The sequence below is a fragment of the Bubalus bubalis genome, chromosome 11 (assembly GCF_019923935.1).
Source record: "Bubalus bubalis isolate 160015118507 breed Murrah chromosome 11, NDDB_SH_1, whole genome shotgun sequence".
In the NCBI taxonomy this organism is placed as follows: Eukaryota; Metazoa; Chordata; class Mammalia; order Artiodactyla; family Bovidae; genus Bubalus; species Bubalus bubalis.
This window is the reverse complement of record NC_059167.1, coordinates 65,332,233-65,354,621: the sequence shown is the minus strand read 5'-3', so window position 1 is coordinate 65,354,621 and position 22,389 is coordinate 65,332,233. Positions and strand designations below refer to the sequence as shown.

General features: G+C 40.3%; 1 protein-coding gene across 11 annotated transcripts in view; it reads left to right on the top strand.

The window, feature by feature from the left end:
* The window catches only part of STARD9 (StAR related lipid transfer domain containing 9), a 118,234-nt gene that overhangs the window by 49,861 nt on the left and 45,984 nt on the right, over positions 1 to 22,389 (top strand). For 8 of the 11 annotated variants that reach the window (XM_025295833.3, XM_025295832.3, XM_044925144.2 and 5 more), the window contains exons 4-15: positions 860 to 976; positions 2,176 to 2,208; positions 2,298 to 2,359; positions 3,951 to 4,063; positions 11,998 to 12,067; positions 13,704 to 13,776; positions 17,422 to 17,489; positions 18,571 to 18,668; positions 19,077 to 19,286; positions 19,464 to 19,561; positions 20,748 to 20,825; positions 21,254 to 21,325. In XM_025295833.3, the coding sequence (XP_025151618.3) occupies positions 860 to 976; positions 2,176 to 2,208; positions 2,298 to 2,359; positions 3,951 to 4,063; positions 11,998 to 12,067; positions 13,704 to 13,776; positions 17,422 to 17,489; positions 18,571 to 18,668; positions 19,077 to 19,286; positions 19,464 to 19,561; positions 20,748 to 20,825; positions 21,254 to 21,325 (1,092 nt within the window). Of the gene's footprint in view, positions 1 to 859; positions 1,055 to 2,175; positions 2,209 to 2,297; positions 2,360 to 3,950; positions 4,064 to 11,997; positions 12,068 to 13,703; positions 13,777 to 17,421; positions 17,490 to 18,570; positions 18,669 to 19,076; positions 19,287 to 19,463; positions 19,562 to 20,747; positions 20,826 to 21,253; positions 21,326 to 22,389 lie in introns of those variants that run through there. The other 3 variants (XM_044925146.2, XM_044925145.2, XM_044925147.2) reach the window with 2 other exon arrangements.

Here is a 22,389-nt window from a genome sequence, read left to right as displayed (position 1 = left end):
TGGGCCCTGCTTCCCATGAAAACTGAAACAGTTTCCTCCCAGATCAGAAGAGTATTTGGATGCTGAGCAGCAGCAGTGCGAAGAGTAAATGCCCATCATACCAGCTGTGTATGCAGATGTCATGTGGCATTCTGCTGAGGACTGGTTCAACTGAAAGTTATGCCTTTCCCATAAGCAAGGCTGTTTTGTCCTGAGCCTGGAGTCTGCCTGGCAATCCAATAGGACTTTCAGGCACTACATAAAGTATAGGGGTTTTCCTGGGAGGGCCTCTAGTTGTTTCTGATTCACTAAAACTACAGAAATGAGTGAGAGCAGAAGCAGTCAGCTGTTAGGATCAGTCTGAAGAGGCAGCATGTAGAAAAGGGTCCCACAGGAAAAACTCTCCCTAATTTCTTGGCTTAACTGACCCTCATTGTAGTGTCTTGAGACCCTGAATTTGTTTAATATGTTCCTGGGCAAAATTTCATTGTACTTTTACCTGATTAACCATATTAAAGTTTTTTTTTTTTTTTTTTTTGTAATGGGAAGGAAAAAGAATTCATGTACATGGTTTTCCTTCACTAATTTGCTTGCATGTCTTTGCCCTTCTCCTGGACTCTTTTCCCCTAAAGATTAGGGACCATATCAATTTTGCATCTTAAATATCTAGCCTTGTGCCCAGCATACAATAAGCACTTTAAAAAATAATTGACTTACTGAACAAATGAATTTTCCTTAGCAGTCTTTTTTTTGAAACTGAATTGATTCTCATAAAACAGTGGGGAATTTATAGTCATGGATGTTGAAACATTTTATAATATAAAAGGCTGCTTTGGAAGGTAGGACCAGAGTGACATGCACTCTGTTTTTATTGTTACAGGTGTTCCAGGACTTGGGGACTGAAGTACTGTCTGGAGCTGCCAAAGGCTACAACATATGCCTTTTCGCCTATGGGCAGACAGGCTCTGGGAAGACATACACCATGCTGGGCACCCCAGTGAGTGTTGGGATGTGATGTCTTCTTAAAGCCACATCAAACCTGAATGTTGCATTGTCCTTGCCACTGAGAGAGGATGTGAGTTTCATAGTCAGTCGGCTTCAGTCAGATTTAAAGGGTTCTGTTTTCTGTTAAGAATACGTTTCTTAGCACCTTAATTGACAGGTAAACTTCAAATAACTAGCTCCTTTTTATTACACCCTGAAGAACCTTGGAATTTTCCAGCTCTCTTTGATGAAACAGACCTTGTCAGTCCTTCTGAATTTCTCATATTTCTCTTACCATTTCAAGTTCATCACTTGTAGCTTTTCAATGCCTCTGGTGTAGACAAGTCCCAGACTGCCTTAAGTGCTGGCTAAGGCCATGTGGATATGGGGCTGTGTGTGTGTTAAATCTGATTGTTAGAAAGAAGTGGGAGAACAAACCACTGGGATGGGAGCTTTCAAAAGTGTGTAGGACTTATGAGAGCCTTCTTTTATCATGGAAAATTAGGAGGGTAGAGTTCCTTCAGAATACTTCTTTGTTTTAGGCTTAGAAGAACTCTGGTGAGATGAATTGGTGGGGCAGGTGATAAATAACACCATATGAGGACAATTTTCTAGGGTATTATTCCTCCTTAAAGATTGTCCCTGCTGCCATGGGCCCAGATCATTGCTTAATTAATCTTCAGTGGGATGTCTTGAGACCTTAAAGGTTCATGTTTGGTGTGATTTCATATATTTTAAAAGAAGAAAAGACTCAATAACCCAGGGGTTTAAAGCCATTAACCTGAATACAAGTTAGCACTGAATCCAATATGAAGAAATAAATCACTTCTCTCTAAATGTGGGTTTTGAACATGCATGTACTCTGGTTCTCCTGTGTGTGGGGGGATAGGAGATAGGGTTCTGGGAGGCACCACTGTGGTAAAGTGTGCTTATCTAAGAAGGATGTCACCTCTTCGGCATGAAAGCAGGTACCTGGGGGTTTGTTAGCTTCTCCTCTCTTCCTTCTTATGGTGGTGGTATGCTCCTCATCTGATACTTTCCACCTGTTTGTTTCTGAGATCACTGGCAAATAGAGTCTTCCACATACCATTGGGGATACTGCCTGAAGTAAAGAGGCAAGAGCGAGAACACTATCCTTGCTGAGCTTGGGTCCTGGGTGTTGGGGGAGAGCATTAGCATGAGTGGACAGTAATGCTTTCTTCTCTTCTACAGGCCTCTGTTGGGCTGACACCACGGATATGTGAGGTATAGACTCTCTTTTGACTGGATCCTCTCAAAGTAGGTCTTCCTTGTACATCCCCTTCAGTGAAACTACAACCCTCTGGTTTATGCAGGGTCTCTTCATCAGGGAAGAAAAGTGTGCCCCACTGCCTGCCTCCTGCAGTATAAAAGTAAGGTAAGAACCTGTTGGGCTCTGCAGCCTGAAGTGTTTCTATGTCCACTCCAGAGCTGTCCTCTCTGCTTCCAGAGTTACCCAGAAGAATGGGGAAAAGTCACAGCAGAAATATCTTACAGCGCTTGTCACGTGAATGTGCAGATGTGTTGTAGGAAACTTAGTTTCTATCCTCAGGCTTAACAAGTTAGTGTCTCCTGTGGACCAGCTTCCGTTGGCCGGCTGGTTTCCCTTCCTTCATTTTCTGTTCAGTTTCATACTAGCTTCTGGAATTTCTCTTCCAGCCCCTTCCTGGATTGTTCTCCAGGTTAGTAGTTCCCAAACTCTTGTGTGGTGGTTGTGGGTGCATGCATAGTCAGATCTGACTCTGTGACCCCAAGGACCATAGCCTTTCAGGCTCCTCTGCCCATGGAATTGTCCAGGCAAGAATACTGGAAACTCGAGTAACCCAGACTAATGCTGGCTACCTCCAGTGTGATGTTACCAATTGCCATTAATTTTCTGTATTCTTTTTTTTTCTTTTTGGTATTTAATGTCCTTGTTTAAAAACATGAGACATAATTCACATACCATAAAATTCACACTTTTAAAGTATATAGTTCAGTGATTTTTTTTTTAGTATTTACAAGACTGTTCAACCATCATCACTATCTAATTCCCTAACATTTTCATTGCTGTAGAAAGAATAAATGTCCTTTTTAAAAATCAAATGGTTGTGAACATTATTTTTACATTTTTAAATTTGTAAAGTAAAATTTTGCAGTATATATTAAGTGTTTTATTGTCCATGAAATCTGGGGACCACTATTCTAAGAGCTATCTGGGGGTTCCTATGTCTGAATTTGAAATGATTAAGAAGGGAAAATTTATAAGGAGTGTGTGCAGAGAGCAGCTTTGAGCTGGAGCCTTTTTTCTGATTGCTGGCTCCACAGGCAAGTATCCATGGTCCAGTGAGGAAGACCTTTCTGTGAGAAGTGTGCTTTCTTATTTAACAAAATATTTACTGATTTTAATTAAGAATTGTAGCTGTTCTATTATTTTAAAAAGTATGAAATGCCAGTAGATACCAATAAAACAGAGCATGTCTTAAACAGAATCCCAGTGTATAAGATAGGTAAAATGAGAGTTGTGCAACTTAAATTAGAAGTGGGAAGCAGAACCCTTCTCAGTTAGCTTCCCTTATTGCTCAGCAGTGGTCCTTGAGATGCCTTCCATGAATAATAGAGCTCAAAGATCAAATTTGAAAACCACTTCAAGAAACATGCTTGTAAGACTGTATGCAGCAGGGAACTGATAAAGCACAGGCTGATGGCAGCCTAAACCCGTCCTCAAATAGCCTCTTGAAAGCTGAACTTGAATCAGCACTCACAATGTAAACCTGAAACTGGAGTAGTGCCAGCCAGTGCTAAAAACCCTGTGTACACATGTAGAAAGAGGCTCAAGGGGGAAGTCTGGAGTGACCAGTGTCTCAAGAGTATCAGAGATACTCTGAACAAGAACTAGAACAAGAACTAGGACCTTCTGATTCTTGGCTTAGTGTTTTTCCCACATCTGTTCAAAATCTAATTTTATGCCTTTTTCTCTGTGTCTCTAGCTTCCTAGAAATCTATAATGAACGAGTGCGGGATCTGCTAAAGCAGTCTGATCAAAAAAAGACCTATAATCTGCGGGTCAGGGAGCACCCAGAGATGGGGCCCTATGTGCAAGGTGAGCCACTATGGTCCTGGAAGTCAGAGACCAAACCAAAACTTGGGAAGCTCTCCTGATGGTCACTGATTCATTCAACAGACTTGTAATGAATACTTATTATTTGCCAGCTACTGGTATGAGATGCCCAGTAGGTACCAATAAATAGAAAAGACAGGCAAGCTGACACTGTTGTGGGGCATAATGTCAGTCAACAAGCACTAATCACAGTTGTGATAAAGGCTAATAAAAAAATAGATACAGTGATGAAAAAGAGCATCTTCATGGAGTCGTCAGGAAAAGCTTCCTTGAGGAGGGTGGTAACATTTTAAGCTGGACCCGGAGGGGCACAGGAGCCAGTCATGTGAAGAATAGCATGGCAAGGGGAAGAGTGTTTCAGGTGAAGGGAACGGCATGGGCCAGAGCCCTGCATGAAGGGGTTGCTTGGTGATTTCAAGGAGCTGGTGTGTCTAGAGCATGGTGAGCGAGAGGTAAGTGGCATGGAATAGCATTGGGTCTGTGGTGCCAGGTCCAATGGGCCTGGGATGGATTCCCAGGTCAGCCAGGGTCTGTTTTGGGGGTACCTTCCTGTTCCAGAGATGGTGAGAGTCAGGGTCATGGGGAGACACCAGACATGGAGCAGGGTCTATGCTGCTTTCTCATCAGACATTGGTATTTGATGTTTGCTTCCATTTGTCTTCTTCCATTAGACTAGGCCTTGCTGTTGGGTGCTTTTGTAGGGGAAGCTTTCACTCTCTCGGGCCGCTCATAATAAATAACATGAATTTTATGTTCCTCTTTTCTCCACAATATGCTATTAATATCCCCACAGGCAGAGGGACAGAAAAGACCAAGAGCTGGTCTCTTCTCTGATTAGAGAATGGCCAATGGATGACTCAGTAGGTGTGCCAGTCAAAAATTCTGCTGCTTGAGTCTTTCCCCAAATGTTTCATCCTAATTGGTAGCTGGAAACAATGGTTAAAAAATACCACTTACTTTGCCGGGAACCAGTTGGAGTTTCCTCTGTAAAACTCTGTGTATACACATTTCTGTGTAAAGCGATACTTAGAAGGCAGACCATGAGTGGTTGTAGTAGTGCCACAATTTCTCATCTTGTTGTTTATTTTTATCTTAACGTGTTTTTATATGTAAATGTGGGGGTAGATAGTAACTAGAGGAGACCTCAGATGTAGTTCTAATGTCTTCACTGCACAGAAGATGATATGAAGTCTGGAAGAAGTTAAGGGACGTTCCCAAAGTTCCACAGCTACTTGGGGCAGGGTTGAAACTGGGAACTTTGTCTAGGACTGGAAGAGAAGAATGGGACAGAATCCTGTACATGGATCATAGGAAACCTATGAACATAGGTTCCTGATTGGCATAGTACTTGAAACTCTGAGAATTCATGCAAGGTGGTACAACTTGGATCATACACCCAAGGTCGGTGACAGGATCAGGACTTAAATCTAATGGCTGTTTGGATGAAGTGAACCCTTGTGGGGAGGGAGGAGGCTTGGTGCTTGGTAGGAAATATTTCTAAACAAGCAAAAAGTCTCTTAGGTCCTTTGGATTACATGTTTCTTAAAGGCGGTATGAACTTTTTCCATCATTACAAATATAGGGGACATTTCTCTTATTTCTTAGTGAAGGAGCCATGAGCTCAAATAGTATAGAACCAGCCTTGGAAAACAAGACCCTGAATAGTCACACTGAACAATGTTATTTCCATTACTACCCTCTGATGGCATTATAGCAAAGTTTTTTACTGGGGTCCAGCCCCGGTTGGATCCAGGGATTTCCTCAGGATGATGGCATTGGCGATTAAGGGATAGCAAAGGCTGAGAGATTTTTTAGATGCTCAATAATAATTGGTTTACGCGGGAAATCAATAAAGTTTGTGACACCAAACTTTCTCTGACCACGGAGGCCACAGGCGCCCTCTTGAATAGTGGAAGGTGCCCCACCTTAGGCACCTTCTCGAGTGGGTCTTAGAAGCCCAGGCAAATAAGTGATCGCAGAGGACCCCCGCGCTCCAAATTATTTTGGCATGAAGGAAGAACAGAAGAGAAAAGGAGGAAAAGGAAACAAGAAAGAATGACACGGGGAGACCAAGCTTTGGTGGGCAAGGCCCATAGCTTTATTTTCAACAGTGGCTTTTATACCCTAAGTTGCACATAGAGGATAATAGGGGGTGTGAAATCATGCAAAGTCAGCAGTCTTTGATCCTTATTGAGACCAGGCTTTCTCTTCTGTAAATTTATCGTATACAAATGGTTTAGGTGATTTACATCATCTTCTGGCCAGAAGGCCTGTTAACATTTTATGACTCTGACAAAGGTTTGTCAACCATAAGACTTATTTTCTCTAAGAGTAATTATTTTAAAGTTTGGCGCCATCCTCCGAAGGTGTTTAAGTTGCATTCCTATAGGGCAAAGGTGCAATGGGTTTACAACAAAGGAAAGAATTTATTACCTTAAGGGTCTAAAGTTGTTAACACCAAGGCCACTATTTATTTTTTCTACATACCAACTATATTAATTAATACACTTCCTAGGATACAATACAGGGGATGTGGAAACTTGGCAGCAAGCATTGGCTCAACAATGAAATCTTCTACTAGTTCTATTCTGACAATTTCTAACTTTCCGAGAGGCTCTATACTATTTGAATATCTTAAGCTTCCCGTGCCTCTGTGGCTGGGAGACTGTAAACAATCGTATGCGTAGCTGTAGGAGTCCGGGTAAGCCTGTCAGGCAAGTTAGAGAGCCATCTGAGGGGTTTGTGAACTAAAACACTCTTGTCACACCCAGGAACTTTATTAATTGGAGCTGTAAGTTAACTCTTTTTCAGAGAGAGAGATGGTGGTGGGGGACAGCCCCCCGTAAAGTCAGAGGTGTAGGTGAGAGCACAAAGCAGTAAAGCAGGCAGACTCTGGTTTTGGGGTAGATGCTCAGGCAGGCCCAGAGGGGCACCCCTCGAGTTCTGGCTCGCTTTGCCCACCAGAACTCTCCCACATAACCTTGTTATGGGTGGGGACTCCCGTGCTGGCTCCCGGCAGTTTTTATTTTTTTTTAAATGTTTGCTTGCTTTCTTCATTTATTTTCATTGTCTGCCCGTCTGTCTGTATTTCTCTATCTTTGGGCTCATACATTTTGTGAACATGATTCCAATGCCGAAAGTGGTTTCTGCTTTGAAACCAATCTATAGGAATTTATTAAGTACCTGCTAGATGTCTATTCTATTCAGGGTGCCATGGGAAACATGAAAATACAAGAAGTTATAATTTTAATGTAAAGAATTTGTAGTTCTAGTTCAGAACCATAAGCTGGAACTTGATAGCTGCCTAAATCCAAGGAAAGATAAGGAGTAGCCTCTTATTTTTCATTAAAAAGTTCATTAATTAGATGACAGGTTAAGTTGAAATCTGAAATGTACAGAGCCCTGTCCAAAGCATACATAAGAGCCCAGTGGTTACCGGGTCTAAAGGGATAATAAGTGAGGCAAAGACAGTATTATATTTTTGCTTTGGCCTTTATCTTAATATACAGGGATGGGTACAAAGCAGGAGGTTGTTGGAAATGAGTAGTTGGGACTCTGAAAAAAATTGTTTGTGTTTTCTTTGTATTCAGTCTGCACATAACAGTATTCTTGTTTTTTTAATTCTTACACCTTTTTATTCCTTGTCTTTCTACACCAACTAGAACCCTATTAAAATGGTAACAATATTTAGTTTTGTCCCCAGGGGAAACCTTCAACATTTTACTATGATGTTTGCAATAGCATGCATGTGCCCTCAGTCGTTTCTAACTCTTTGCAACCCCATGGACTGTAGCCACCAGGCTCCTCTGTCCATGGGATTTCCCAGACAAGAATATTGTAGCGGTTTGCCATTTCCTTCTCCAGGGGATCTTCCTGACCCAGGGATTGAACCTGCATTCTCTTGCATCTCCTGTATTGGCAGGCAGATTCTTTACCACTGTGCCACTTGGGAAGGCCATTTTCAATACCATGTGTTGTTAATAGATACTCGTATCATACACTTCTCAGACTGTCTAGGGGAAAGGACCAGTTTTTGTTTTGTTTTTTTTAAAATTCCTATCCATGGCAAACCAATACTTTGATAAAATGAAGATGAATTACTAGAAAAAAAGTAAAAGACATATTAATTGTAAGCCCAATTCTTCTTTATTCGATTTAAAAGATATATAGTCTGTCATATTGTTGTAAAGGTTTCTAACGCTTTCAATTTCTGTACCTATCTCATCACACATCAATAACGGTTTGAGAACTGACTCCAGTCTGTGCAGCCACTTTCAGAAGCATTACCTTAGCAGGTTAAGGGAATTCTCTCTTTATCTTAGTTTTCTAAAAGTTTTTATTTTTTTAATCTTGAAGAAAACTTTTGAAAAAGTTGCTAGTATAAAGAGCTTTTTTACTTGAACCATATGAGAGTAAATTGCCAACCTAATGACCCATATACCCTGATTATTTTAGGGTATTTTTATTTCAAACAAGAAGTACTCCTGTGTAGTTACAACATGAAATCCACATCAGGAAATTAATTTTTATTCATTACTACCATCTGATCCTTAACACCCATTTAAGTTTCACAAATTGTCCCAGTGATTGTTGCTTTGAGTCCAGAGTTGCCTTTGGTTAGTGTCTCTCTCTAGTGTTCTCCAGCTGGAAAGGCTCCTTGGTCTCACTTGACTTCATGAACTTGACAGCATTAAGTGATGCATAATTTTGATATGTCTATATTCATTATTTTTAATTTTCTTAGCTAAGGTCATACCTGCCAGGCCTCTTTGAAATTGTTGTTTTCCTTTTGTAGTCAACAAGTGTTTATTGGTTGTGGAACTGTAAAATCGTGTGTGTCTTATCTTCATCTAACTTTCAGTTTATTTATTAACTTATTTATGTTGGCATAGACTCATGTTTCCTATTGTATTAAATGTTACTATTATTTTTTATTTTGATGCTCCGATTATCCCGGATTTAGCCAATGGAATCCCCTTCAAATGTGTTCATATGACTTTTTGACATATCACCATCATTCTTTGAGCACTTCCTTGCTTTCTGACAGGAGGTGTTCCAGGCTCATCTACTTTTCCTGCCTCAATCTTTGAACTAGCCATTTCTCCTAGGATCCCTGGTTCTTTTTTTTTTTTTTTTTGAAGTATAGCTGACTTGCAATATTGTGTTAATTTCTGCTATACAGATAGGCATTACTTCCAACATTATTCTAACATTGCTTTTACCCCACTCTCTCCTTGTGGAATTCCAATAACAGGTTTATTAGACCTACTCCTTATATATTTTTTGATTCTTACCCTTTCTTCTATATTTTGTATCTTTTGGCTCTCTAGGCTTTATTTTGGTTATATGATTTTGACATATGTTTCACCTGTATCTAACCTGCTGTTAAACTTACACATTGAGTTCTTATTTTCACTTATAGTACTTTTCACTTCCCAAATCTACATTTGATATTTTTGTTATAGTTTCCAGTTTTCTCTGAAATTTTATAATCTTGTTTTTAGTCCCTTGAAAATAGTAAGCAGAGTTACTTTAAAGTTACTATAACTCCAGGATCTGGATCTGTTTTAGGTCTCTTTAGATAGTCTGTGTAATTTTTGCTAATTTTCACTTATGTTGTCAGATCTACTTGTGTGCTAGTGTGTTACGGTTTTGTGCCAGACAATATTTGCTAAATTGCTTGTGGAAATAATTGAGAGGCAGAACAATAATATCTCCTGGCGGAGAAGACTCGTGTTTACCTGTGCCAGGTTCCTGCACAAACACGCTAGGAATCCAGAATCAACTCAGTCCAGGTGAAGGACTAAGAATGTTCAAAGTTGAGCTGAGGTTCCTTCAGAAAATGTTTACTTCTAATTCAAACTTATTCCTGTGTTTTAGCCCTTTAAGTTTCCAACTCAGAGAGGTGGGGTGCCACAGGGCCCACATGGGCCCTGGACTGTAGTCTGTGTCTCTCTGTATCTGTGAGGTTGTCAGGAGAACTGCTGTCAGCCACTTCTTAAGATATGGGAAATGCTCTCAGAGGGATAATGTTTGCAAATGCTGGCCTGATGTCTTTGGGCTTCCGTCCTTCCCCAATATATGGCCTTAAAAAATTTCACTATCTGATCATCCCTCTGTGCCCTCACATTGATGTCTTTTATATTCTGTCCAACTGTTTCTAACAGTCTGGCAGAAGTGTTGGTTTATATTATCTAATTTGCCATTACTGAAAATGGAAGGTCTCTATCTTTGGTTAAATTTTTTAAAATTCTTTTTCTTATAGAGAATTTTGAACATTTTGAACAAAAATAGACTAGTGTAATGAACCCCATGTTCACAAAACCCATAATCCAATGCTGCTGCTGCTGCTGCTAAGTCGCTTCAGTCGTGTCCGACTCTGTGCGACCCCATAGATGGCAGCCCACCAGGCTCTCCCATCCCTGGGATTCTCCAGGCAAGAACACTGGAGTGGGTTGCCATTTCCTTCTCCAGTGCATGAAAGTGAAAAGTGAAAGTGAAGTCGCTCAGTCGTGTCCCACTCTTCATGACCCCATGGACTGCAGCCTTCCAGGCTCCTCCATCCATGGGATTTTCCAGGCAAGAGTGCTGGAGTGGAGTGCCATTGCCTTCTTGGCAAATTCTGCCTTATCTACATTCCTGTCCACGTTCTATATTATTTTGAGGCAAGTTCCAGATATCAATTCATGTATAAATATTTTAATATGTAGCCCTAAAAGATAAGGAATGTTTTTTTTTAAAGAAATTGCACTCACAAAATTATTATCACATCTAAATAATAGTAATAATTCCTTAAGATAAAAAAATCCAGTCAGTGTTCAAGTTAATTATGTTAATTTTTAGTGTAATTGTATTCAGCTATGAGCCCGTGAAGATACTTTGGTTCCTGAATCTCTAATAAAGAGATTCTCTAGCACAGTTGTGAAGGCCTTTTTTGACTTGGTGGGTAACCAGCCATAGAGATTTACTTTTGTGCCCTTAAGTGCCTCCTTACCTTTTATCTAAAGCTACCCATTCTCCAGTGGCTAAATTCAAGTCTCGCTTCCTCCATGGAGCTTGCCCTGACTTTTTCTCTGACTTCCTCAGCATTTATTATCTTACTACTCCTGTGGCACTTGGCCACATTATCTTGTATGATTTCTCATGACTGTAAACTGTGGGAGGATAAGGACACATGTACTGTGTTTTGTATGTCAAATTGAGTCCACCATTTTGTGGGGCATTTAGGCCCTGTCTACCTCAGAAATTTGATGAGGGCCAAATGAAGTAATTCATGAGAACTTTTCTTATAACTTAAATATAGTACAATTCTAAGGATATTTTTTAAACTTTTAATTTCATCTTGGGGTATAGCTGATAACCCACAATGTTGTGATAGTTTCAGGTGAATAGCGAAGAGACTCAGCCATACATGTACATGTATCCTTTCTCCCCCAAACTCCCCTCCAATCCACATAACGCTGAGCAGAGTTCCATGTGCTATACAGTAGGTCCATGTTGGTTATCCATTTTAAGTATGGCTATGAGTACATGTCCCTCCCAAACTCCCTAACTTTCCCTTTCCCTCATCCTTCCCTCTGGCAACCATAGGTTCGTTCCCAAAGTCCATGAGTCTGTTTGTAAGGAATTATTATTATTCATTTGTTGTTAGCATAACCACTATATGAATTCTAGACTATAATCTCTGGGAGCGTAGAGACTGATGTTCCCAGAGAGACTGTCACAGTGCCTGACAGTAGGCTTCCAGTAATTATTTGTTCATTTAATCCATTATCTGAATGAATTAAGTTGTTCCTCAATTCTTGTCTGCCAGCTAATATGAAATAGGATAATAAATTTAATTACCTACAAGAAAAGGTTAAACTTTGCCAAAAAATTTTATTTAATCTCTTTTTTCCTCCTCACAAATCTGATAGGTTTATCTCAACACGTAGTTACCAACTATAAGCAAGTAATTCAACTCTTGGAGGAGGGAATAGCAAACAGGTAACAGGTTTGTTTGTCCCTGTCATTCTTTCAGTCTCATTCTCCTTTCCTGTGTTCTCACTGCCTTTTTGCAGTATAGATTCTCTCTGCAGCTCCCCACATTCACAATCAGGAGGCCTTTGTCAGAACAAAAATGTACCCAGGGTAGGGGGACATGGCTGAGATTTAGTGCTCTTCTCACTGGTGGTGAAGCTGGAGTTTGTCCTGGATATAGTAATATTAGGTAGTAAGCCCAGAGAATTACCCTGTGTTTTGTCTTATAATACACAATTTCTGCTGTTTTCATCAAAGAAATGATTCTTGCCTGCACGGTCCTCTCCTTGATAGAGATGCTATAGTACAATATAGTTTAAAATTTTTCAGAAAACCAATTTTTTTTTCCAGAAAAGTTTTGCATACTGTAATTGTTATTGAGTCACTAAGTCGTGTCCAACTCTTTTGCAGCCCTGTGTCTCCTCTGTCCATGGGATTTCCCAGGCAAGAATACTGGAGTGGGTTGCCATTTCCTTCTCCAGAGGATCTTCCCAACCCATGTCTCTTGCATGTCCTGCATTGGCAGGTGGATTCTTTACCACTGTGCCATCTGGGAAGCATGTAAAGTTTACTCAAAAAGACTGTTTAGAATCAGCTATGAAATACTAGGTGCTGTAGACTCTCCTAAAAGCTATTGTAAATTATGATAATACTCTATATTTTTAGTTACTATGGAATACCCACAATGTTATTAATATATGCCCCCCCAAATAGCCTTTTTCACCTGAAAAAAAAAAAAACTGAGGAAATTGGAGTCTTCTATGTCCCCTGTTAATAACATGTCTGAGTTAATTGAACATAAAGGAAAAGATTTAAATTTAAACTTCTGTTCCTTGGTTTTCATAGAACTATTCTGGAAGCACTTACTTCCTGTCTTCAGGGTACCCTGAGTTTCTTGATTGTTAAGTGTCAGGCTTCACCTTGTCCTTTTTATCCTTCAGTTGACCAGCCTCTAGATTTTAACTCTTCAATTCTGTAACTTCTCTGAGAACAGAAGTCAATGAGTTGGTCTTAAACTGAAGCCATATTGACTGACTTAGATTTAGATAAAGAGAGGACTCTTCAGACTTTAAAGGTCACCATTGAAATGAATCTGTCAGGGAGACTGTGCATTCTTCACCTGGCTTAAGCATGATGTTCATGTAATTCAAGATCTCAGTTTTAAAGCCCTTCCTGGCACCATGAGATTAATATTCTTAATAATGACTTACTTTCGCTGTCTTTGAGCCTTCTTCTCCAACAAGTTCTCCATATCTACTTGTCTAATTTAAATGGGTTTGTTTTAGGGATATTCTTCCAGGTTGATGACTCTCTAGAATCACACCTTTCCATTCTGATTTTTAACTTCTGTTGCTTAAAAAAAGTTCTAATTGTGGTTTATTATGAAGTTATACTCACTGTTGTTCTCAGATATCAGTACCTGGAACACTGCTTCTGCTCTCTTGGGACCATTCTCCTAACTTTAAAAGACTAAATACTGGTGTTTTGTGATCCTCACTTGTGAACCTCAGCACTAACATTTTTTCTTGTGTTCCCCATGGATCCTTAAGGATCCACCATGCATAAGCAATCTTGTCCTAATTTTCTTCCCTTGTGTACACAGAATCACAGCAGCAACCCATGTTCATGAAGCCAGCAGCAGATCCCACGCCATCTTCACTATCTACTATACACAGGTTGGTTACCACTTAAATGTTTGCTCAGATTTCTTCCTTTCATTGTTCCTTTTGACTAATTTTCATCTTCCTGTTTTTCTTTCTTTCTACCCATCCCTTTATAGGTCCTCTGATATGACCTAATATTATAAGTAGGACCTACACACAATCTACTAAGCTGCTCACCCAGAATGGCTAGAGGCATTTCATAAAGACTAATCAAGTATCTTTGACTTACATTTTGCTTTTAACATTTCAAAGCACTTTCATATCCATATGATCAGTCTGGGCATTTAAAATAAAAAGCAAGATTGAAATGAAAATACACATTAAAATTAAAAAGTAGAAGATTCACTTTTATTATGATGGAGTGAGGAGGTTAACAAATCCTATCCTCCCAAAGCAACAGTAAACCTAGACAAAACTGTCAAAATAAGTATTTCAGAATAGATCAAAGCCATATAAACTGAGAAGCATGTATTCAAGAGAGCTACTGAATTTCTGGTAAGAGTACAAATGTATGGCATGTTCCCTTGGGCTGCTCCCATCCCCACCCACACCCCAATCTTTGTCAGTGAGGAAGTTCAATCAGAGAAGGGCAGATGGTGGAAGCCAGCAGCTTGGTTGCTGCCACTGCTTGAGGGGTTCGCTTGATTAGGAGCATTGTCAGTTAAAGTGGGTGATCTTGGTGGCAAGCTAACAGGGAGATCAGTGGTTCCATTAACCTGAGATTGTAGATCTGCTTCAGGCAAGAAGTGAACTGGAAAATTATCTGGGGGTTTAACTGGGAATTCTGGGAGATGATATGGCCATAGGGAGCTTGATAAGATTTTCACATATCCTGGGTTGAATGGAAGCTGTACACATATGCATCAGAGACTATGTGCCCATATAGCCCTGACTGACACAATCTGCACGCATGTGCAGAAGAGACACAAGAGGGCCCTGTTGGCTAGTGAATGCTGGAGTAAACTTAAAATGGCCAGAATTTTTAGTGAATTTCCCAGCTTACACATAGATCCATCAGCAGAGAGTAAAAGTCTATTGGCTCAAGGTGTTTAATTGCAATTTCTGACCCATCTTTGGCTGAACATTAAGGTATGCAGACACTGGTGGCCCCCTAGAAGCCAGGCCTAAAATTAAAAACAACTAAAGGAAAAAAGCTGAATTTGGCTGCATGTTGTAGAGGAGTCAGATTTTAGAGCTTTAGTCCAGGCAGGTTACCATACAGACAAAGCAACAATCACTATCACCTTCAAGAGGAAAAAGATCAGAATCCAGGGTTGTTATGGTGTTATCTAAAATGTCTGGTATTCAACCAAAAATTAAGACATGCAAAAACAAATAAGAAAATGCAGCCCACACCTAGGAAAATAAAACAGTCACTAGAAACTGCCTCTTACGTACTCCACTTGTTGGATTTAGCATACAAAGACTTCCAGGCAGCTAATATAATATGTTCAAAGAGCTGAAGGAAGCCATGTTGTAAAGAATTAAAGGAAAACATGATGATTATGACTCAAGGGTATTTCAATAAAATGATAGAAGTTATTTTAAAGGGGGAAATTCTGGAAATGTATAACAACAGAAATGAAAAATTCACTAATGGGACTCAAGAGTCAATTTTAGATGTCAGAAGAATTAATGAAGTTGAAGATAAAACAATAGAAAGCATCCAGTTTGAAGAAGAGTAATTGAAGAAAAATGAACAGAGCTGCACAGACCTGTCGGATATCGGGTGTGTCAGCATAAGTATAATGGGAATCCTAGAAAGAAAGAAGAGAAAATAGGCATAAGAAAAATAAAAAAATAATGGTGGCCAAAACCAGTCACCAAACGTTGAAAATCATTAATGTATATTTTATTAAAAAATTAACCAAACTGGATCATAGACACTCATGTGAAACCTAAAACATTCAACTTGTATGATAGAAAAATAACATGGGTGAACCTTGTGACCTTGGACTAGGCAAAGGTATTTTTAGAAATGGCACTATAAATATAAATTGAACAAAAGAACAAATTGCAATTTGGAATGGGTCAAAATTTAAAACTTCTGATCTTCAAAAGATACTATTAAGTAAATAAAAAGAAAAGCCACAGATAGGCTTTTTGTAAAATGTATGTCAGATAAAAGGCTTGTATCCAGAATAGATCCAAAACTCTCTAAACTCAGTAAAACAACTCAAAAAGATGGGCAGAAATTTTGAACTGATACTTAAGAAAATATACAGATGACAAGCACTTGAAAAGATGCAGACATCATTAATTATTAGAGGAATGCAAGTTAACATCAAATAGCTATCACTGCCCACCTTTTAAAATGGCTGAAATTAAAAAGAATGATTATACTAAATACTGGCAAGATGTGTAGGAATTGGAGTTCTCATACATTATTGTACTGGTGGGAATGTAAAATGGTACAACAACTTTGAAAAAGAATTAGTTTCTTAAAAAATTAAACACATACCTACCATATGATTTGGCCATTGCACTCCTATGTATTTTCTCAAGAGAAAAGAAATCATATGGCCATAGAAAGACTTATACACAAATATTCACAGCAGCTTTGTTAGTAATTGTTCAAAACTGGAAACAACCCAAATGTTCATTAAGAGGTGAATGGATGAACAAACCATGGTATATTCATACAGCTGATATTGTTAATACTCAGCAATAAAATTGAGCTTTTGACATGTACTTCAATCTGAATGAATCTATAAATAATTATGCACAGTGAAAGAAGCCAGACATTGTATGATTCTGTTTGTGTGAAATATCCTGAGAAGACAGATTTATAGATAGAAAATTGAGTGTTGGTCTGGGGCTGGAGATGACAATGGAGATTGATTGCAAACAGACTTGAGGGAATTTGGGAAGTTATTGGAAATGTTTTAAAACTGGATTTTGGCAATGGATGCACATTAAAATAAAACAACAAAAATCCCATATTGAATTAAAAAAAAAGCCAGCGTAGTTTTGCTCTTGAGGACTGGATGCCACTGCTTAAAACACAGAGAGAGTCCTGCCCAGCAGATTAATAACATGCTGTGACTTAGGCTGTGTTCTGCTGCTGCTGCTGCTGTCACTTCAGTCGTGTCTGACTCAGTGTGACCCCATAGACGGCAGCCCACCAGGCTCCTCTGTCCCTGGGATTCTCCAGGGAAGAATACTGGAGTGGGTTGCCATTCCCTTCTCCAAGGGATCTTCCCGACCCAGGGATCAAACCCAGGTCTCCTGCGTTGCAGGCAGACTCTTTACTGTCTGAGCCACCAGGGAAGCCCGTGACAGGTTAACAAGAGGCAACCCCCTGCCCAGCACACCGACACCTGCTGTGGATCTCTACTGATGAGTTAGAGCCTCCAAGAGCAGAGTTGAGCATTTACCTGGTAAATTATGCTCAGGAAACTTTGTGGGGGGTGGGGAGGAGGTTGCCTACCTACTTTATGGAAGTTTTGCTCATATTTTTAATGAAGGAAGAACCCAGGGCTTACTGATTGTACCTGTCAGATATTGAGAGCTCATCTGGTTCAGAGGACATTAGAATACAGATTTCTTGAGTGAATTGGCTAAAAATCCAAATATCATCTTGCTTAGGAGGGTGTCTGTGGGGAAAACAACAACACGTCATTCCAAATGACACTCTAAATCTATTTCATCCCTCAGGCATTTCTGGAGAACAACCTCCCCTCTGAAATCGCTAGCAAGATCAACCTTGTGGACCTAGCAGGCAGGTAAATTAGGATCTCAAAACCAGGTGGAATTATTTCCTTGACAATGACCCTGTTCTTGCCCATTTTACAGGGAATAAACTTTTCCCCGCCTTTTACACATTTCAATCATCCTGAGAAAATTAAAAAAGAAACAAATTGAATGCTAGGTTAAGAAATTATAGTTTTCTAGGGCTGAGAAGTTCTGTGTTAGGGGCTCTCAATCTTAGCTGCCCACTGAAGGCACCTGGACCTTTCAGAGGTCCCAGTGCCTAGGCTGCACCTCAGATGAAATAAATGAGACTATTAGTGGAGTCAAGGGGAGTGAGGCTGTGTGCAGCCAAGATGGAAAACTGGTGCTTTAAGTACAGGTGACTGAACACACTTTTTACCTTTGACCTAGTATTGATTTTATGCAGCTCTACACATCTCTTCAGAAAAAAGAAAAGCTTTAAAAAACATTGTGGTATTGGGAATAAAATACTGCCTTTTTAAAAAGTATTAGATGAAAGCATGAATTTTACGTATTTATATATCTAGAAAGAAGAAATTTTCAGGAATAATGTAGTCAGAAAAAAGTGTAACATGAAGTAAGGCAACTTTTCTTATTTTAAAACTATTAAATAATTAATATGGTACAGTACTCCCTTAAAAGCTTAAGTGCTTTCTGAAAGAAACTGTATCAGCCAACTGGAAGTGTGAATTTTTAATATTTCCCATTTATTTGAATAAGGAATTTGAAACTGTTAATGACCCAGATACCATAAAGCCATTAACATGTGAAATTAAAACAGTAAAGAAAAGGGGAATGGTATATAACAGAAAGCTATATTGGTATCATTACAGTAAATGAGTATTACTTTTAGCTCAAAGTTCTCTGACAGCCAAATGTAATGAATTATTTGATTTTTATTGCCTGAGATGTAGAAGGATGCCAGTTCATGGCATGACAGTAACATTATTTCTGGAACTGAATTCTAAGGGGAATTTATTATATGGATCTTTTACATGAAGGGCAACACAATGGATAGTGTTTTTCAACAGTGTTAAAAGGATAGTGTCGTCTTGTTTGCTTCTGTTTCTGTTTTCATCGACTGTGTTTTAGTGAAAGAGCAGATCCCAGTTACTGTAAGGACCGGATTACTGAAGGAGCCAATATCAACAAGTCTCTTGTGACTCTGGGAATCGTCATCTCCACCTTAGGTATTTTGCCAGTAACCTGGAGGACCATAGTGGGAGGGAGACTTTGGAAAACAATTCACATGTTTTCATTTTGCCAAAATAGGGTAGGTACTTAAAAGGTTCTCTTTAATAAAGTTTACCTTCTGGTTTGGGGCATGAAAAATGGATATTTATGGGTTTTGATTACAGCATTACCATCATCCTACCACTCTCATTCCAAAAAGAAGAGAGACTGAGAAATTACATGTCTTAAATATTCCATTGCTTGAGTCCAGGGTCTAATTCAGGGCCCACATTTAAAGCCTCCTGACATAGACAGAAAGGGATTAGGGAGTATGATGTTTGTGTTCTCCAGGCATTGCTTTGTTTTAATGCATTTGTTTCATAATTACTTTTTTTTTTCTTCCACTTTTATTATTGTCTCTTAAGCCCAGAACTCTCAGGTATTCAACAGCTGCCAGAGCCTCAACAGTGCAGCGAGCGGTGGTGGTGACAGCGGGCTCCCTAGCTCTCCTTCTGGGACCAGCAGTGGAGCGGGACCCTCCCGGAGGCAGTCATACATCCCCTACCGGGACTCAGTGTTGACCTGGCTGCTGAAGGACAGCCTCGGAGGCAACTCCAGAACCATCATGGTTGCCAGTGAGTGGGCTGTGGAGTTTGTTCTGTGTTGGGTCTGGTGCTCTGCCTCAGAGTAAGGGCCATGACTGCCCATTTCATCAAGGGTCTTATTCAGCCTGGAGATAGCAGCAAGGCCAGTGGTCATGGGCTGGGTGGGAAGGGCTCGGCGTGTGTTTTAACTTTCTGCTTCTACCCCAGCCGTGTCTCCTGCACACACTAGCTACAGTGAGACCATGAGTACATTGAGATATGCATCCAATGCCAAAAACATCATCAACAAGCCAAGGGTAAATGAGGTGAGACCTCCCTCTGAAGTCCTGGTTTCCTACAGCTCACACCAAGTTCTCCGGTTTTCCTCCCATTGATTTCTCCTTGTACTCACCCCAGTGGCCAGACTTGTTCTCCAAGTGATGAGGGAGCAAAATTCTTTCTTTTCTCATATCCCGAGTGGCTTCATCCAGTTGCCTTTTAAAATAATTTATTTTAGGTATTTCCCTATGGCCATTGATCTTAAGATCCCTGGTACACTATTGCCACTAGAGGAAAGATCACTTAAGAGTGTCTGTGTTTACTGCCTTTATTCTGAGTTTATGTTGCTTTGTGCCTTTTTTCATATGCAGATTTCAGTGACATCTCTGTTTTGGGCTAAAAGTGGCATATGAGGAATTTTTTAGCCTTTAAAGCTGAATTAATGATGAGAATATTCTAAAATTTCCTCATTTGCTTTTCAGTTTTGGTAAACAATTCCAGGGCAGGAATTACAAATGGGTGGCCCACGTATAGCTCATCTATGGACTGTTTTAAAGGGCAGTGTATCAATAATTAGGCACTAAGTTTAGTCACATGTAATACTGGAAGATTAGCATACTCTGGTGTTTGTATTACCTGCCTGATGTCCTGCTCTAAGGCAGTGATTCTGAAATTTCAATGTGTATCAAAATCACTTGGACGGTTTGTTAAATCAGCCCTGAAGACTTGATGATTTAGTAGGTGTTGGGGCATTGTAATGGCACCCCACTCCAGTACTCTTGCTTGGAAAATCCCATGGACGGGGGAGCCTGGTAGGCTGCAGTCCATGAGGTCGCTAAGAGTCGGACATGACTGAGCGACTTCACTTTCACTTTTCACTTTCATGCATTGGAGAAGGAAATGGCAACCTACTCCAGTGTTCTTGCCTGGAGTATCCCAGAGACAGAGGAGCCTGGTAGGAGGCTGTCTATGGGGTCGCACAGAGTTGGACACGACTGAAGCAACTTAGCAGCAGCAGGGGCATTGTAGGGAATGGGGGTCCACAGATTTCATATTTCTCACTAGCTCTTAGGTGAAGCTCCTGCTGGTCCTGGGACCACACTTTGAAAAGACTGCCCTAGAAATTACTCCAAGGGAATAATCTGCCTCTTCCAAGCTCATTGTGAGTAGCACCTCATAGCCCTTTGGGCCTTCATATCAGTCAGTGGTGACCAAGTTATCTCTGTGTTTCAGGATGCAAATGTGAAGTTGATCAGAGAACTCAGGGAAGAGATTGGGAGACTGAAAGCCATGCTGCTGAGCTTTGAGCTGGTATGTGGGCATCAGGAGTTTTCTGTCCTCAGGAGACCTTTCTCTTCTGCAGAGGATCTGAGCCCTGTTGCATTCTGTGTTCTCAGTCAGGTGATGCTTGAAGAGCAGAGTGGGAGCAGAGACAGGACAGGAGTTATGATTACCTGTGTAGTTTCAGAAGGGATGGGCACCCTTTTACTCTATCATCTCTGCTGTCCAAAGGGCATCAGCCTGCATGACCCTTGTTCTGTATGTGGGCAGATACAGGGTATGAGAAAAAATTACCAGAAAAAATTACCTCGAATTCTCCTTCTTTGTACCACTCTGAGCCCAATACTTAGCCTTCTGATTTGCTTCTGATTTTAAGAATAAGGTCTTTCCTTTATCTGCACCTTTCTTTCCTAAGAGTAAGGGTGGGGCCCATGAAGCACATCTCTCTCTTTGTACAGAGAAACTTCCATTCATTGAATGAGGGAAAGGATGAAAACTTGAAGGAGCTGATTCTCCAAAATGAATTGAAGGTGGGTATGTTGGGGGCACTCTGTTGTGCTTCACTTCACCTTGGGAACAGTTCTGACCTCCTTCCATCATTCCTGGGCCAGGACTGCTCCCTCATCAGGACAGAGAGGTTCTATATAGAGAAAACTTTCGTCTCCATTGAGCCTTGAGTTCAGGGATGTTTATCTTAGGGCTGCTGATTGGCTTTCTGACTGCTTTGTTCTCTCAGGGGATCATAATAACTCCTTTCAGACAGTACAGTAGCCTAGGAAAAAATTATTTTCCAGTAAATAAGTAAATCAACTAAATGACAGGTAGTCACTGAGTACCAAATGGGTGTTCAGCCTGATGCTGCAGGAGACACAGAGAAGTCCCTGCCCTCAGGTGGCTTGCAGTCTAGTTGGAAGCACATTTAGAGAATGAGTCAATGCAGTAACTTACATGAGTTAGATGGAAAGAGCTTCAGAAGGAAGAAATCATGGTGGCTTGGAACTTTCATTGACAGCTTCAGTGCTAGAGTAGGAAGGCAGAGAATTTGAACTAGACCTTGGAGGATGGATAAGGTCTGTTAGATAAGGAGATGGGCTGAGGTGTCAGGGTAAGGGAGGGATGACAGAGGCAAAGCCACAGAAGTGAGAGAAGAGCTGCTGTGAGAGACCATGTGGACACATGCAGTGAGGACCTTGAAGCCAGCCAGGATACGTGCTCCTGGTAGAGGCACTGAGGGGAGGAGAGGGCCGGTTTAGGAGGTGTGTACTTGACATAAGCAGGTTACTCGTAGCTTCTTAAACCAAGTTGGTGACATGATAAAGGAGTATATAAGGGGAAATTAATATGATAGTTGCATGTAGGATGGATTGAGGCCTGGAAACAGAGAGACCAACAAGGAAAGAGACTGTTTTTGTGACCCTGTGAGGGTGAGTATATTTGGGAAGATTGAATCAAATGGTAATTCCTGGAGACATTTAAAAGGAAGAAGTGGTAGGCATTATTTGGTGACAGGTTGGATTTAGGTCTTGTAAATGAATGTCCCCACTTCTAGTGTTCCACTGCATCATCCTTGTATGTTATTACAATATAACATACA